Source organism: Echeneis naucrates, chromosome 9 (genome assembly GCF_900963305.1).
Source record: "Echeneis naucrates chromosome 9, fEcheNa1.1, whole genome shotgun sequence".
NCBI lineage: Eukaryota > Metazoa > Chordata > Actinopteri > Carangiformes > Echeneidae > Echeneis > Echeneis naucrates.
This window is the reverse complement of record NC_042519.1, coordinates 11,704,855-11,720,777: the sequence shown is the minus strand read 5'-3', so window position 1 is coordinate 11,720,777 and position 15,923 is coordinate 11,704,855. Positions and strand designations below refer to the sequence as shown.

Below are 15,923 nucleotides of genomic sequence, written 5' to 3'. Positions count from 1 at the left end.
CAGTTATGACTGTACAGTCTGGTATACTCTGATAAAGAAACTCCTATAGCTGGTAGATGGTTCCATGGTGTAATGGTTAGCACTCTGGACTTTGAATCCAGCAATCTGAGTTCAACTATTAGTGGAACCTTGCCTTTTAATCAGGAGCCACTGACGACCCCTATGTAAAGAGGGTAACCACAAATAATGATACTTGGAAAAGCTAGTGAGAATTAGGCAAATGAGTTAATCAGCCCAAACATTCTGATCACTAAGTGGTAAAACTGAGGAGCCAGTGTGATAGTTCAGACAATGTTCTGCTGGGAAACCTTAGGTCCTACCACACATTCAAATGTTACTGCAAGAATGGTTGGAGTTCAAGGTGTTGACTTGGCTTCCAAATTCCCCAGCTCTCAATCCAACTGAGCATCTGTGGGACAAGCTGAACAAACAAATTCAACCCCTGCAAGTTTCAAAACAGAAACGATTTGCTACTAACCTCTATTAAACCTCATGAAATATAGGAGACAAGTCCTCAAAACTGGTTTTGGATGTGAATACATGGTTTCATTGTGTCACAGTTAGCACTCTGAACTCAAAATCTGGAGATCGAAAGCTCCAATCTCAGTGATAAATTAGAGTAAATGGATGCAGAAACCACAGAAGAAGAAAATGTGGGTTCATGTCAGTTTTAGGTAAAACACTTCTTAACTATTTCAAAATATTTACTTATACATGTCTCTTTTTACCTTTATTCTAACTTACTTTGACCCTACTACAAGATAGCATGAAAAATTGTTTAGCAGTGTGTGTGCAGAGTGAGCAAAGGTGCATTTATGATACACATTTCCATCAAAATACCCTAACACAATGAAAAACACAGCAGTGTGTTAACGAGAAAAAAGGTGGATAACTTGTAACCTGATCTTAGAGACCACAACAAACTGTGCAGTAGATTCAAACAATTATGTTGCACATCAGCTATTTCTCATAGTTGTCAGCTGGTGTGGCCATGGAGGGGCATTTAGGGCGTCCGGAAGCAGGTAAGAGGTTTTCCCAATATTCCCGGCGAGCCCTAAGACAAATATGGAGTTTAGTTTGTGATAAACCAACAGCTCTGCAGATCAGAAACTCACATCCAATGTCCACTTTTATTTTTTGCATCCTTTGCTCATGGTCACTATTGCACACATATGCAGCTGCTGTGTTTCTGCTTAGTCTTACCTTGCTCTGACCCAGGGTTTAGTGTGCATATCCAATGCAGCTCCCCAGAGTCCATGCTTCTCTGAGGCTGCAGGAAGTGATCCTCTCTCTGCAGACAGCTCCTCTGCTATAGCCCTGATGTGGTAGGGCTCAAATCCACAGCAGCCACCAATGTAGCAAATTCCTGCATTGTAAGCCTCTCTGGCATATTTATGAACATCCCAGCGGGTCAGTGCTCTGGTCTCCAGTGCTGGGATGAGATTAAAATATTCATGTTTGGGCATTTTGATCTTAAATGACTCATCAAACTCTAAATCAACTTGACTAAAATAAAATACTTGAAGTACAGAAGAATAAATTTCAAAATTCTAATTGCAAACCAACAATAATACTTCAGCTACATGATACTTTGGTTTAATTAAGCAGGACTTTTTAAATCCAGATACTGTCCAGATATATTTAACTTAAGTATCTTTAAGATACAATTTAGTTTTCTATTTAGGGCAAAGCAAACACATGCAATACAACATTAGAATGCACTGAAACAGTAATAATGATGAAGCAGTATAAAACAATATTTTCTGTATATTAAACAAAACAAATACGAACCAAAGGGGTACTCAGGTAGGCTGGTATATCCACCAAAGTTGCATTCAGGTGTGTGAAAGCCCAGTGGTTGGATCATGAGGTGAGCTTTGAGACCAGCGTTGTCCAATCCCGCTTTCATCATCTTCACTGTACGAACACATGTCAGAGGGTCCAGGTGGCAGTTGACTCCAACAATATCCGCCCCTATGTACAAATGCATACACATAAAGCGCATTTACATTGTACAGTTAAGATTAAATGTCTTGGAATAGCATATCACACAAGGTCAGGGTACCAGCTCTGACTAGCCTGATGGCACACTCTGCTGGCGGGACTCCATCCATGTCTCCATGAGGGGAGATGCAGAGTGTTGCACCCACTGCCTTACCGCTGCTCTTCAGCACCTCCACTGCCCAGAGTGCCTCTTCTACATGATCAACAAACTGCAAACAAAATGTGTATGGAATCAGCACGCCAAAACTTGGGACGAGAAGCAGTTGAAAAACAGTTTCTGCCCGTACCTCTACTATAAAGAAATCAATGTCCTTTTTAAGGAAGTCATCCATTTGTTTCTTGAAGATAGCCTTGACCTCTGTCTCACTGCGACTCTTAACATAACATGGAGTCTTAGACACGCACCCAGCCACCAGTGCATCACCCTCATTGGCTACCTCCCTGGCCAGGTCACAGGCTGCCTCATTGATCTGAGCCCCCTGAGTCAGAGAATAACAGACGGAAGTCATTGAGCGTGAGCAAAATATCGATGCTATTAGAGGTTTTTTTATTTAATTGCTGATGTTTTATTCCACTTACAGTGATGTTGGTGACATTCCCACTGATCGCCAGCTTGTCCTCACTGCAGTAGAAGGTGAATGTCTGAATCACATTGGCCCCTGCTCTGAGAAACTCCCTGTGCAGCTGCCGCACTGACAGAGTGAGGAAGGGACAAGGCCTGACTTATTTCAAAAATACAGCCAAAGAGATGAACGAGTAAAAAGAAAAGTAAGCCAGCTATAAGACATGTACCAGCTTCTGGATGTTCAATAGCAGCCTCGGGAGTCCAGTGCCCTGCCTTCACGTAGCCACGTCGTTCTAGCTGCATCACATAGCCTCCATCTCCTACAATCACCTCTCCAGCATTCAGACGCTCTAAAATTCCCTTAGTGCCCCCACACCACACCACACACACACACACACACACACACACACACACACACACACACACACACACACACACACATCTCCTCAGCTGACAGGCACCTGCTGGCTTTTCTACTCCTACAGTGGTGCACTGATGTATGATGTATCTAAACAATAATGCAACCAACTAGATTATTCATACCTTTCTTCTCTTGTTCTCCATCGGCGATGACTCCTTGCAGTGCAACGATCAAAGTCCAGCCTTCGCAGATCTTCACCTATCTGGTCCACGTTACACTGAAAAGAAAGAGTGAGGTAGACAGATGAGAGAGAGAGTTTAAAGACTTTAAGACAGTCGACAGACTTAAAACATGGAGACTTACGCTGATTTACTGCTGAGTCGTGCGTAGTTCCTATGTTACCGTGCGCACTTAAGGAAGAAACGCAGAAACACAGCTGGGTGTACGGAAAGCGAAATGGAACAAACCAATGTGTAGGTGACTGGTATGTTATTTATTATATAAAAAAATAAATCGAGAATGCATTTGTTCGGCCATTCGTTGTCAAACGCTCATCCTGGCCGCCCTTTGGGAAACTGGGTTGGGAATTAGATTATGCCCTGGGTCAGTTCCGAGTAAGTGCATGATTTATACGAAAGTCAATGATTCATTCACTGAACACTTTTTCCTGAAAGCCTACACATGATCTGTTATCTCTTGCTCGACATGCCCATAAAATAGGTCATAGGTCCACATAATTGTCATTGTGATGATCAATCAGTTAAACTGTAGCATATACACAACAAAGCGTGGTATTTATTAACTCATAAAAATTATAAACAAATCAACAGGCGTGAACTCGGAGCTAAGGAGAAGAGGTCACGTGGGGTGCTGGAGCCAATCCCAGCCCACGTGGGTGGACACGTCAGCACGGTTAGGTCACGTGACGTAAATGTGAAATGGCGAAATGGCGCAAATGTATTCGGCAACTCGAGCAGCGCTGTGGCGCAGCGGTAACGCTGCCGCCTCGCACCAATGAGGGAAGGGTTCGATTAGGCTAGGGTAGGGTATGTGAATGTATGATGTAATGTAACCCCGGGCTTAGGTGGACTGTGATTTGGAATGTAATGATGATGTAAATGTAAAAAATGTAAAAAGTGATGTACTATACTGTAAGTGATGTAGTGTTGAATATGAATGTAATATGAATGTAATATGATGTAATGTACAGGTTCGATTCCCGGTGTGGGCACCTGAACGTGTCTACGGAGTTAATTGGTTGCGAGTAATGAACTAGGCTAATGCAGATATGGCGCCCCCCCAGGACCTAAGCCGAACCAGGAGGGGTGACGCCAGGAACGGACCGAGACCAGACCAAAGACAGGACGCGTCCACAGACTAGACCAGGCCGAACTAGACCTAGACTAGACCAGTAAACCTAGACCTAGGCCGAACCAGACCAGACGGGTGACGGCACCACTGCAGGAACGGACCGAGACTAGACCAGTAAAACAGTGAACGAATCACCCACTGAGATGAGGGTGGATGGAGGAAAAAGGGACATGTAAACATACCCAACTATTTCGTGAACGATTATATATAAGATGTAGTGTTGAATATGAATGTAATATGATGTAATGTACAGGTTCGATTCCCGGTGTGGGCACCTGAACGTGTCTACGGAGTAGACAGACTTATGTAACTCAAAGATATTTGAGTTACATAAGCTTTATACTTGTTTTCTTCCTAATTGTACCCCCCCCCCCTCACCCCCAACAAATGGTTTAGCCCACCGAGCCTTCGCTAAGCCCCGCCCCCTTGTTACTGTCAATGGCTTTATGTTCCCAACGGGGAACCAAATCGGTTGATACAGCGGCCGCTGATTTGCAGACGCTTGTGAAGCAGTTTTACCTTTTCCGGTCTCCACCACGAGTATGGGAGTATTAAAGTTAAATCTATGGCTTCATGGCAATTCTTCAGGTCCTTCAACACGAAGGTTTGGAGACTATAAGGCGAAATTAGCTTTTTGGTTTCGCTGCTCAAACAAGCCGCTGCAAACACTCCAAGCCGCTAGGGGTCACTGCGCCGGTTGCTGGGCGACAGGATGTCGTCACTTCCTGGCGGGGTTTCCATCTTGAACTAACTGATGTAAACAAAATCCCCGTCAATGACTGAACAGCTGAAAGGTTTTGGATAATTTATCGCTCACGTTTTAAACACCAGCCGCGTTTGTTGGCTGTTAATTCTACAGCGTTTCTCTTGATAAACAGGTAAGACATTTTAATGCTCCCCTGCCACTCCACAGTTCAGTCACGTTATATACCACACACCCAAGTGCTCATATGCAGATATTAACTTAACGCAAAGTTTTATTTTTTATTTCTTTATATCATACATACATACATAAATCCAGGTACAATTGTTAGGCACTTGTGTTATTTTTTTTTTTTTTTTGTGGCTACATTTCCTGTTTGCTGCACTACGGGCGAATAGGTCTCATGCTGGTGTGCCTTAATTCTGCTGCTCTTCTTTTCTATGTCTTTGTCCCTTAAATGTTGTTTTCTATTGTTGCTGCTTTTAGTTAAGTGTGTTATGTTGTAGAGAGGACTCTGTTTCACGGAGTAAGAATTAGTTTGCACTGTATGACAGACGTCTATAGACAAAGTGAAGTTATTTTTCTTTTTACTCCACTTTTTCTTCCACCATTTAAGGTGCTGTTGTAAGCTATATTGGTACACATGCCAATCAATTCTACTCATGTGATTAATCCCAAAGACACTAGGCGTTTGGGAATTATTTTAATATTTGAGCAAATTACGTGGTAAAGATCTGTTCTAATTTAACTATTCCAAATGGTTGGAATGGTTGTGCTCCTTGGGTGATTTAAAGTAGACTTTCTCCACAGAATCTGTCATCGTTCTGTGATGGACCCACCTGACAACGTGGGGAACATCGACCACATGATGGAGGCTGAGGCACTGAATGACAGTCCTACTCCTGAAGGCTCCCATGGGCAGAAAGATGCCTCACATGCAGACATGCTCAGGTCCTTCTTCTGCCCTCTTTATCAGTGGTTCAGATTCACTTCCCATCCACTTTTATCATGAGAAGACATCACCTTTGCCATAAAACAAAATATGAATTGTTAAATTAACTCTCTTCTCAGAATAAGGCAGCAGATGGCCAACCAGTGCTTTGAGATGGCTGTACAGCTCCATGCAGGTACATGTGACCATACATTCTCTGTTTACTTGACTTACACCTGAAAGCATTAAAATCAAGTTTCCTGTAATAGGAAAAAGTAAGCGGGCATGCAGCACGTCTGAAGCTGAGAGAGACTTGTGAGTATTTCCATCTAGCCCCATGATGGTGAACTAGAATTTAAGAAGAATGTAAGTTTAAGATTCAGCTCATAATTTTCAATGTAAACATATTTTTGTTCTAGACCAGATTATGTCAATGAACTGGAGAGTATCAAGACAAACTTTTTTAACAGCAGACTGGCGCTGCACAGGTACCCACATGTTTTTATAACAATCTGATATACATGCTGTTAACGTTATTCAGCCTAAACATTTCATTGATTTGACCGATGTCTTTCAGAATGCAGATGTGGCACGCTATTGGAGAAAAGCTGAAACAGAATGATTCAGAGGCTGAGTATGTCAATCCATAAAATACTGAAACAACTCTTAAATGTTGTATATGAAACTTTAAGTTAATCACGGTCTTGATAATTTCTGCTTGTTTTAGTGCACTGAAATCTGTGAGCCATCGCTGCATGAGTCTCTGTTCACGTATAAAAGAACTACAGAAAGTAAGATGCCTCATTGTTCAATGTGCGTCCAGCGTTCAAGTGTTGCTCAGTTGTATTCAATACTGTTGCTGTGTTCAATTTTTTTGTGTATGGCATACAATTTTGTTTTGTTTTTTTGAGAGGGGGGGGGGTATCTTTTTTGGCAATGGATTGTATGGTACTGTGTTTGTGCTTTGTAATCATTGACTTGCTTTGACTTCTATGCTGTTGTCAAAGTTGATTTGTCCTCTATGACTACTTGTCCCACCAAAATTATAAGTAATCCAACAGGGATACTGAGATGGTGTCATTATCTCTGCTGCCCAGAACACACAAAATTACCACAAATGACTTTCCCTTAAAAGCCAGTTTACATCACTCACTTACCTTTCAACATGACAATGCACATTGTTTTGTCATTAGTTTGAGTTTATGTGTTGTGGAAAACAGATTAGGAATTACAAATTAGATTAGATGGGAATCAATCCTACAGTTGATTCTTCTTCTGCAAAAAAGACATGTATTACTTTTTAAATTCAGGTAGTGTCATTCTAAAATGTCTCTTTTTTTATTCTATAGGAGTCGCGAACACTTCAAGATGAAATTACAGAAATTCAGAAGAAGAGGCTTGGTATTTTCAGTTTTTTGTTTTTGTTTTGTTGTTTATTCTATTGACACCACAGTGAATTTCCCACTAATGTTGTGTTTCTTTTGCTCTGCGCATGTGTGTGTGTGTGTGCGCGCATGTGTGTAGAGCTGAAAAGGCTCACACATGAAAAAATGAAAGTGATGGAAGAACTTAAATCCAATAAAGAGCATCCAGATACAGAAAAGTACAGAGCAGTGCTGGAGAAAGGCCAAGCAAACCTGGAGAAATATAGAAAGATGGCCATCATGACGCAGAACGTCCTCAGGGTAGGTTGTACAGGTCATTAAAGACAATACCTGTTCATACAGTGTTTGAAATTGTTAATGCGCAGATGGGTTGTCTTTCTCAGGGGGTCCTCCTGGCTTGTAAAGTGAACTGGATGGATGACCCCAAACTGCGGGACATTGCCATGACACTGGAGGAGTTCCCGATCTCTGACTAAACAAAGAATGTACTCACTCTTGTGTAAATGTATGTGTGTGTTTTTGTATCGTCAAATAAATAAAACCAGCATTTCTGACGCGTTGGTCAATGTAGTGACGTCCAGCTGCCACCAGAGGCACAGACACCGATGGACGCGATTTAAACGTCCTGTCAGTGAAGAAGAAACCAGGGGGCTCAAACACATGTCTGACCAGACGGAGACATTTCAGTAGTTCAAATTTGAGTTTTCTAGCTCTGTAAACGGAATTAATCCGAGGAGAGATGCCGAAGGTTAAAGCGGAGAAGAAGAGCCGGCAGCACCAGGAGGTGAAGAACCAAGGTACAGGTCTATTAGCATTAGCATGGCAGCTAACAACACGGTCAGCTGCGGGAAGAAAATGGACTTTAAAGTCAAAACTCAGCTTCGTTTTCACACAAAACAACGACCAGCTTCCGGGTCAGCCACCACATTTGGATGTTCCCTTCACTTCTGGTCGCATACATTAAAAAGTTTGTTTGCAGGAAAGCTGCGTGCATGAACCAAACTTAATTCAGAAATACATGTCCGCTGAGACACAGCAGCTCACTCAGCTTTGTGTGAGTAGCTTGAATTATCAAGTGTGTACACACATTATTACAGTTAATGTTGAAATAATTGCCTGTTAAGTACGTATGTGCAATACAACCATAATCTCACTCACCACAGAGTGTGAATCTGGTGTTTTAACACAACAGAGCTGTAAAACTGTAATATGTCTATTCTTAGAAGGGCCTTTGACTGAATGTGTATGGAGGTAATACAGTCTAAATGTTTGACCATGAATTGTTGAACTCACTGACATCACACAAACCCAGTCTGCAGTCCCCTTTTTACTGTCTCTTGCAGGAATCATGTTCAACACGGGCCTGGGCCAACATATCCTGAAGAATCCTCTGGTTGTAAATGGTATCATTGAAAAGGTGAGTTGCTCCAATGGCCCTTTAAAAAAAAAATCCATGTGCAGTTGAATTTCTCACACCTGTACATGTGCCAAAGTGTTTGAATGTTATGCTGTGGCTGAGGTGGCGTTTGTCATGTTTTCCAGGCTGCTCTGAGGCCGACAGATGTGGTTCTGGAGGTGGGACCTGGAACTGGTAATATGACGGTGAAACTGCTGGAGAAGGCCAAGAAGGTGAGTGTGTAAAAAGGGCTTTCTTGCACCAAGTTGAAACTGTGGAGTTTCTAAACTTAACTAATGAATAACTATATGCCATTTTACATAAAGTGCACAATGCATGATTCACTTTTGTTAATGTCCTTGTACATTCTTACAAGGAGGATCTGGAAACACGAGTATCATATGTACAGATTTAAGATTTACGTTTTTTAGTATCCTTGTCCCCATATTAACCACCGTCATGTGTAATTGACCACATAATTGCATCCTAGGCAGAGATCTAACTCTGCTCACCTGATTTTTAGTTTATCAAAAAGTATTTCATGATTTCAAAACAACTTTAATAATAACTTTGAGTGACCACTTGACCACAGATCACTCTGCGGCAGCTTCTTGTAGTCTTATCTTAGTTGTCTCTGTTCAGTTTAAATAGCACTTGATATGTTTTTCAGGTGGTGGCATGTGAGCTGGACTGCAGATTGGTGGCTGAACTTCAGAAGAGAGTACAGTGCACGTGAGTGATGACTGCACCATGCCACTATATCATTATGTAGCATCTACATTTAAATAGAAGGCAAATTTGTGATCTGATAAAAGGATGTTGTTTTTTGATTCTAACAGTCCCTTGCAGACCAAACTTCAGATATTAGTCGGAGATGTATTAAAAACAGATCTGCCTTTCTTTGACATCTGTGTGGCTAATTTACCTTACCAGGTAAAGACATGTCACATTCCACACTCAGGTGATTTGATATTGTCATTGTTTGTATGTACCTTGACATTTCTTCATGTTTTGTGCAGATTTCTTCACCATTTGTTTTCAAACTCCTGCTGCATCGACCATTTTTCAGGTAAGAGAGTTAAATAGAAAAGTCTTTTTTTTCTTATGACTAGTTGTGTATTAAACACTAACTTTGCTTTGCATTGGTTCAGATGTGCCGTGTTGATGTTCCAGAGAGAGTTTGCTATGCGACTGGTTGCACAACCTGGAGACAAGCTGTACTGTAGACTGTCCATCAACACTCAGCTTCTGGCCCGTGTAGATCACCTCATGAAGGTGGACTGACACGCTCTGATGTTCGCCTATAATGCAGATTTTTCCTATGTTGTATTAAGTTTATCTCACAGTTGTTGTTGTTTTCCCCTTTTATCAGGTCGGGAAGAATAATTTCCGCCCTCCTCCAAAAGTGGAGTCCAGTGTTGTCAGGATAGAACCAAAAAATCCTCCCCCTCCGGTTAACTTCCAGGTGAGGCTCAGTTCTTAAATTGGTCAACTTTGCAGGGAAAGTAGTTTAACGAAGCGGGAGATGAATCATAGATGTTAACATTGTCACCTCTATTTTCTGGTGAACAGGAGTGGGACGGCCTGGTCAGAATAGCCTTTGTAAGGAAAAACAAAACACTCAATGCGGCCTTCAAGTGAGTAGCTTCCTGCTGCAGGTGATGCCACTCTGACAGAAGCAAAAACTGGCACTCATATTGATTCCTATTTCAGATCGACTGCAGTGGAACAGCTGTTGGAAAAGAACTACAGAATTCACTGCTCTGTACACGGCATGGTGAGCTACACCCTGCTGCTACCCTTTTTATGGCTCTATTTCTTTTTTTTTTTTTTTTCTTGAGCGTGCACACCTGTCGCTTTGACTTTAAAGTCTTGTGCTTCACCTTGACAGGACGTCCCAGCAGACTTCAGCATTAGCAAGAAGATTGAGAGTGTTTTACAGGAGGCCAGTTTCAGTGAGAAGAGAGCCAGGTCCATGGACATCGACGACTTCATGGTGTAAGCTAAACGTGTCTATATATAATCTATATAATAAATGAGAAATGAGTTCACATTTTTATGTTTCTTTTTTTTTTTTCCATCCTCAGACTCCTACATGCATTCAACTCTGCAGGGATCCACTTCTCCTAAATGACAGGAGGGCTGAAGAAGACAGCTTCATGATGTGTTTTGATGGGGGGGGGGGCAGCAGAGTGTCGTGATCAGATGAGTGCAAAGAAAGGGACTGCTGAACTCATCTATCCTCTCATGGAGATTGTTCAATTAATGCAATTGATATTAATTGAATTTCAGATGAAAGAATATTGGCGGAGACATTTAAAGGACTCATATTGAGTGTCCTCTTTAACCTTTGAGTATACAGGAAATGTCACTGGCATTGCACAGACAATTGATGTTTGTCACTGTTAAAAAAAAATACGTTTTCTTTTATTGAACATAATCTACAGTTGATTATTTTAAAATCACTCTACAAGTTTTGATCCAACGTGCAAATGACCTATGGTAAAGGTAAATATTAAATAAGTGTTGCTTTGAGTGTGAGCTGACTCAATAAATTCAGTCCACAAGTTTTTCGTTCATGTAACATTTTTTCTTTTCTGTGCTAAAACCACTGCTTAATTTAGTTGGGTTTTTTAACCAATTTTTTTATTTATAATTTTATCCAAATCAATAATAATTCTCAGAAGCCATCATTTTGTATTCATTACTTTTGTGTGGTACTTGTAGTAAAGATGGTGCAGATGCAGTTACTCAGGATGGCCACCTGAAGGCAGTCAACACACTGACAGACACCGGTGTGTTCCTTTGGTATCAAGGCAGAGGCTGACATACTGGTGCTTCCCTTGAAGCCCTTTCATAGTAAAACCTTCATACTTTGCAAAAAAAAAAAAAAAACGCACCTTGTAGAAACGACAGATGACATGTTTGTATCTACAGGTCAGCTCAAACTCACACTAATGGAGCAAACAACAGGAAACATTAATTCACAGACTGATAATTGACTGATTTTAGCCTTCTAACCACAAACCCGCAACGTTCCGGTCAGTTTCTAAACAAATTACTATAATTTCCCTTCACTACATGACATTATAGTCAGTGCTTAAAATATTACAGCGAGTGTCGCTGGGCTGTGATTTGAAAAAAGATCGTTAAGAAACAAACCTGTTGATGGTTGGAGCAGTCAGTTGAGTTCATCTATCAACAGAATGAGAGTAACACAACTTTCCCTCTCAGCAAACTGAATTCACTGGCCAATCAGCAGGGGTGGACAGTAAGAAGTAAATTTACTTGAGTACTGTACTTGAGTATTATTTTGGGGGGATACTTTTATTTTCACTACATCTGAAGGACAAATATTGTACTTTTTACTCCATTACATTTCTATTGATGCTCTCGTTACTCCTTACTTTTGCGCTAGTTTAACATGACTCAATTTTTTTTTTAATTGTAATAGTTTTTGTTCCAGGTAAGAAAATGGCCACAGTGTATAATCCTCATCCTACCTGGATTATTTCTCCATAACGATCGGCTGCTTCTTCATTATACATCGTGGCTGTATTATTACCTGGAACACGCATTAGTTTGTATCCAGAGTTTGGATGTCTTCTGTGGATCACTGACAACACGGTCCAACTCCTCATCAGTCACAGCTGAATACAGATCTGTCTTTCTGCGCACACACACAAAACATTAACGAGAAATGTCCTGAGGGGTAGTCCAGAAAGCGGGTTATGTGAAAGCTCTGAGTATGTTAACCCTGAGAAGAGGGAAACTCTGAGTATGTTAACCCTGATCTAAGGGAAACTGAGTTATCGGTTCCAGAAAGAGGGGTGTCTGAAACTCAGTCACCATGGTAACAGACTGTGAACATAGCCTGCTCGCTGGCAGCTTTTCTTTAACAAACCCTGATTTTCTACCTGTCTCCTCCCACACAAAGACAGCTGTTGGCCATGGATTACCCATTCAATTCCAATCCGATTGATATCGAAGGCCAAGTAATTCGAAATGCTTTACGTGGCGAGAGATTAGATGTCCTGGCGTTTCCAGAGGAGTAACATTCTCCGGCCGTACATCACCAACCTCACACACTGTGGACGTGTGCTCACATCACAGCACATTTTATGTGTGGCGCTAAGTGTCAAACGGTAATTTTCTTTACAACATCAGTGATGCAGAGCACACTTTGGAAAGGCAACTGTGTGTAGTAGTGTGTAGTTTCAGTCTGTGGCCAATCAAGGCAGATAACACCATCCACAGCTGTTGGGGAGGTGGTATATATATATATATATATATATATATATATATATACACATATATATACACATATATATACACACACACTGTAGACCAATCCATTATGAACAGGTTCATTTAATGTGGAAAATAATCATTACAGTTACACATGAAAAAAAAAATAACAACAACATCAACAAGGCAACATTGTGAAAAGATTCATCAATAAAAAAAAGAACAGTGCATAATTTTTGTTTTTAGCCCAGCAAAATATCCCTTACCTTTTTTATGTTTCATTTTTTACTGCTTCCAAGTACGCTTCTCTCCTGATGGACTGCACCTAAATGAAAATCTGATTTTATCCTCATTTATATTTATAACTGTAAACCACGATGTCTTACGGTTAAATGTGAAATCCATCGAAGGGTACATCCAAACTTACGCGTTGACTCGGGTCGTAATTTTTTCTCCTGCTGTTTCTCCTTCGCTGCTGCGGTGGTGTTACATTTACGGTGAAACATGGGCCCATCCTCTCCATCGGCCGGCACCTCCAACTCCATTGGGTTGAAATAACTGGATCTTTTCTTTCTCGGTTGTCATGGTGACTCGTGGTATCGGGGCTCCATTGATGATGGTTTTTTATAGAGGTTGTGCACGCGCGCAACTCAAAGTGAACATACTCAGAGTTGACTGAACCAACTCAGATCAGCTGTTTTGGAGCCGGTGTGTTAACCGATTCGGTTCCCTCCAAGTTCCTGTTCCCCTTTACGCTGATTTACTGCTGAGTCGTGCGTACTTAAGGAAGAAACGCAAATAGAAACACAGCTGGGTGCACCGAAAGCGAAATGGAACAAGCCAATGTGTAGGTGACTGGTATGTTATTTATTATATAAAAAAATAAATCATGCATTTGTTCGGCCATCCATTGTCAATCTTTGTGTAAATGGATGCCAGCTAGCCTAGCTGTTAAGTAAACCTCACTGCCGGATCACTTACACTAGTTAGTCGCTTCGAAATGGACTGCTAGCTAACTGGTTAGCATGCTGGACTCACGGATTGATGACATTATTTTTGACCTATAACGTAACTATTGCTTACCATTCATTTGGAAACGGACGTGCCTGCGAATGACATATTTCTGCTCCTCAGAAACACCCACCGGATAACGTCCATATTTTTCATAATTCACGTCCAGGTGAACACAAGTTTGTCCCTTTTTAATGAACATACACTCACATGACAAACGCTCATCCTGGCCGAAAGTCAATGATCCATTCACTGAACACTTCAAAAATTTTTTCCTGAAAGCCTACACATGATCTGTTATCTCTTGCTCGACATGCCCATAAAATAGGTCATAGGTTCACATAATTGTCATTGTTATGATCAATCAGTTAAACTGTAGCATATACACAACAAAAACTCAGCAACAAAGCATGGTATTTATTTATTCATAAAAAATTATAAACAAATCAACGGGCGTGGGCGTGGAGCTAAGAAGAAGAGGTCACGTGGGGTGCTGGAGCCAATCGCAGCACACTCTGGGTGAATACGTCAGCACGATTTGGTCACGTGACGTAAATTTGTAATGGTGAAATGGTGCAAATGTATTCGGCAACTCGAGCAGCGCTGTGGCGCAGCGGTAACGCTGCCGCCCCGCACCAAGGAGGGAAGGGTTCGATTCCGGGCTAGGGTAGGGTATGTGAATGTATGATGTAATGTAACCCCGGGGTGACGTAATGGACTGTGATTTGGAATGTAATGTCTATATGTAAAATGTGATGTTGAATATGTAAGTGATGCTATAAATATGTAAGTGATGCTATAAATATGTAAGTGATGTAAATGAAATGCATGAATATGTAATGTATGATATGTAAAGGTCCATTCCCGGTGTGGGCACCTGAACGTGTCTACGGAGTTAGTTGGTTGCGAGTAATGGACTGGGCTAATGCAGATACGGCGCCCCCCCCAGGACCTAAGCCGAACCAGACCAGACGGGTGACGGCTCCCCTCCAGGAACGGACCGAGACCAGACCAGAGACAGGACGCGTCCACAGACTAGACCAGTAAAACCGTGAACGAATCATCCACTGAGATGATTTGTTTATGGAGGACATGTAAAAATACACAACTATTTTAGTGAAAGATTATGTAATATTCTTACTTGTTTTCTTCTCAATTGTAACCCCCCTGTCACCCCAAAGCCCCGCCCCCCTACCGTTACTGTTGCTATGGTACGGTAACTTAGGCAGCAGTAAATCGGCGTAAAGGGGAACAGGAACTTGGGAAGAACCGAATCGGTTAACACACCGGATATTCAGAGTAAGTCAACTCAGAGTTCAGGGATAGACTCAGAGTTTGTTGATCGTCCTATCTGAAATATCCCCCCGGTCTATGTGTGTGTTGGTGTCTGAAGCGGTGGAGTACTTTTAAATTTGCTGTCAATGTCTTTGTCGGAAAGTGCGGAAATAACGCCAACACCTTAAATAAATCCATCCCGTCGCTCTCTCTGTTATCTGACTGCAGCTACAGCCCTCTCCTCTCTGTCTCTTCTTTCTGATGGAGCTGCCAAACTCAGCTGTTTCTGTCAAAGACAATGTTTTGTGTCGGGCTTTAATACAAGCTAGGCTAATGTACGTTAGCATTAGAGCTGGCCAGTTAGCTTACGTTACAAGCTAACGGCCCTGTCTCTTACCTTGCTCTACATTTATCTTCTCGGCTTCACTGTCACCACCTTTTTTGAAAATATTTGTTTAGAACATTTCTTAAACATTTATTTTCTTCTTCGCTTTTCTTTTCTGGGCACCGGACTAATGCTGACTGGACATTTTCCTACCAAACTTCAGACAACAGAAAACAGCCGAGCATAGAAACAGTAACCAAACCCCTCCAGAGACTAGAGACTGGACCGGATCCCTCCACAGACCGGTTCTTTAGGGCTCTTTAACTGCTATAAGATGTCTGTAGCAGA

General features: G+C 41.6%; 3 protein-coding genes across 10 annotated transcripts; 2 read left to right on the top strand and 1 right to left on the bottom strand.

Annotated features, from left to right (window-relative positions):
• Nucleotides 1-652: 652 nt before the first annotated feature.
• On the bottom strand, nucleotides 653-4,941 carry LOC115049181 (betaine--homocysteine S-methyltransferase 1-like). 4 transcript variants are annotated; one of them, XM_029511201.1, is made up of 9 exons: nucleotides 4,821-4,941; nucleotides 3,113-3,207; nucleotides 2,797-2,929; nucleotides 2,584-2,696; nucleotides 2,292-2,483; nucleotides 2,066-2,213; nucleotides 1,792-1,974; nucleotides 1,204-1,432; nucleotides 653-1,054 (listed from the first exon to the last, which is right to left on the bottom strand). In XM_029511201.1, exons 2-9 carry the CDS (start codon nucleotides 3,131-3,133, stop codon nucleotides 961-963), a joined length of 1,113 nt encoding a protein of 370 aa, XP_029367061.1. In that variant the 5' UTR covers nucleotides 3,134-3,207; nucleotides 4,821-4,941; the 3' UTR covers nucleotides 653-960. The 4 variants fall into 4 exon arrangements, with proteins under 4 accessions (XP_029367061.1, XP_029367060.1, XP_029367062.1 ...); XM_029511200.1 differs by lacking the exon at nucleotides 4,821-4,941 and adding an exon at nucleotides 3,294-3,400; XM_029511202.1 differs by lacking the exon at nucleotides 4,821-4,941 and adding an exon at nucleotides 3,294-3,338 and having other exon boundaries at nucleotides 2,797-2,919.
• On the top strand, nucleotides 3,866-7,861 carry cenph (centromere protein H). Of its 4 annotated transcripts, none has more exons than XM_029511204.1 (10): nucleotides 3,866-3,976; nucleotides 5,815-5,955; nucleotides 6,076-6,131; nucleotides 6,205-6,250; nucleotides 6,355-6,423; nucleotides 6,513-6,569; nucleotides 6,663-6,726; nucleotides 7,285-7,336; nucleotides 7,460-7,620; nucleotides 7,704-7,841. In XM_029511204.1, exons 2-10 carry the CDS (start codon nucleotides 5,834-5,836, stop codon nucleotides 7,794-7,796), a joined length of 720 nt encoding a protein of 239 aa, XP_029367064.1. In that variant the 5' UTR covers nucleotides 3,866-3,976; nucleotides 5,815-5,833; the 3' UTR covers nucleotides 7,797-7,841. The 4 variants fall into 4 exon arrangements, with proteins under 4 accessions (XP_029367064.1, XP_029367067.1, XP_029367066.1 ...); XM_029511207.1 differs by having other exon boundaries at nucleotides 3,880-3,971; XM_029511206.1 differs by lacking the exon at nucleotides 3,866-3,976 and adding an exon at nucleotides 3,987-5,179 and having other exon boundaries at nucleotides 5,802-5,955.
• A 57-nt stretch (nucleotides 7,862-7,918) lies between these two features.
• Nucleotides 7,919-11,285, top strand: dimt1l (DIM1 dimethyladenosine transferase 1-like (S. cerevisiae)). Of its 2 annotated transcripts, none has more exons than XM_029510881.1 (12): nucleotides 7,919-8,117; nucleotides 8,664-8,737; nucleotides 8,863-8,949; nucleotides 9,387-9,448; nucleotides 9,556-9,649; nucleotides 9,736-9,785; nucleotides 9,868-9,991; nucleotides 10,089-10,181; nucleotides 10,289-10,353; nucleotides 10,430-10,493; nucleotides 10,608-10,714; nucleotides 10,804-11,285. In XM_029510881.1, the coding sequence occupies exons 1-12, from the start codon at nucleotides 8,060-8,062 to the stop codon at nucleotides 10,844-10,846; spliced, it is 921 nt and encodes a 306-aa protein (XP_029366741.1). In that variant the 5' UTR covers nucleotides 7,919-8,059; the 3' UTR covers nucleotides 10,847-11,285. The 2 variants fall into 2 exon arrangements, with proteins under 2 accessions (XP_029366741.1, XP_029366743.1); XM_029510883.1 differs by having other exon boundaries at nucleotides 7,919-8,123.
• Nucleotides 11,286-15,923: the final 4,638 nt, after the last annotated feature.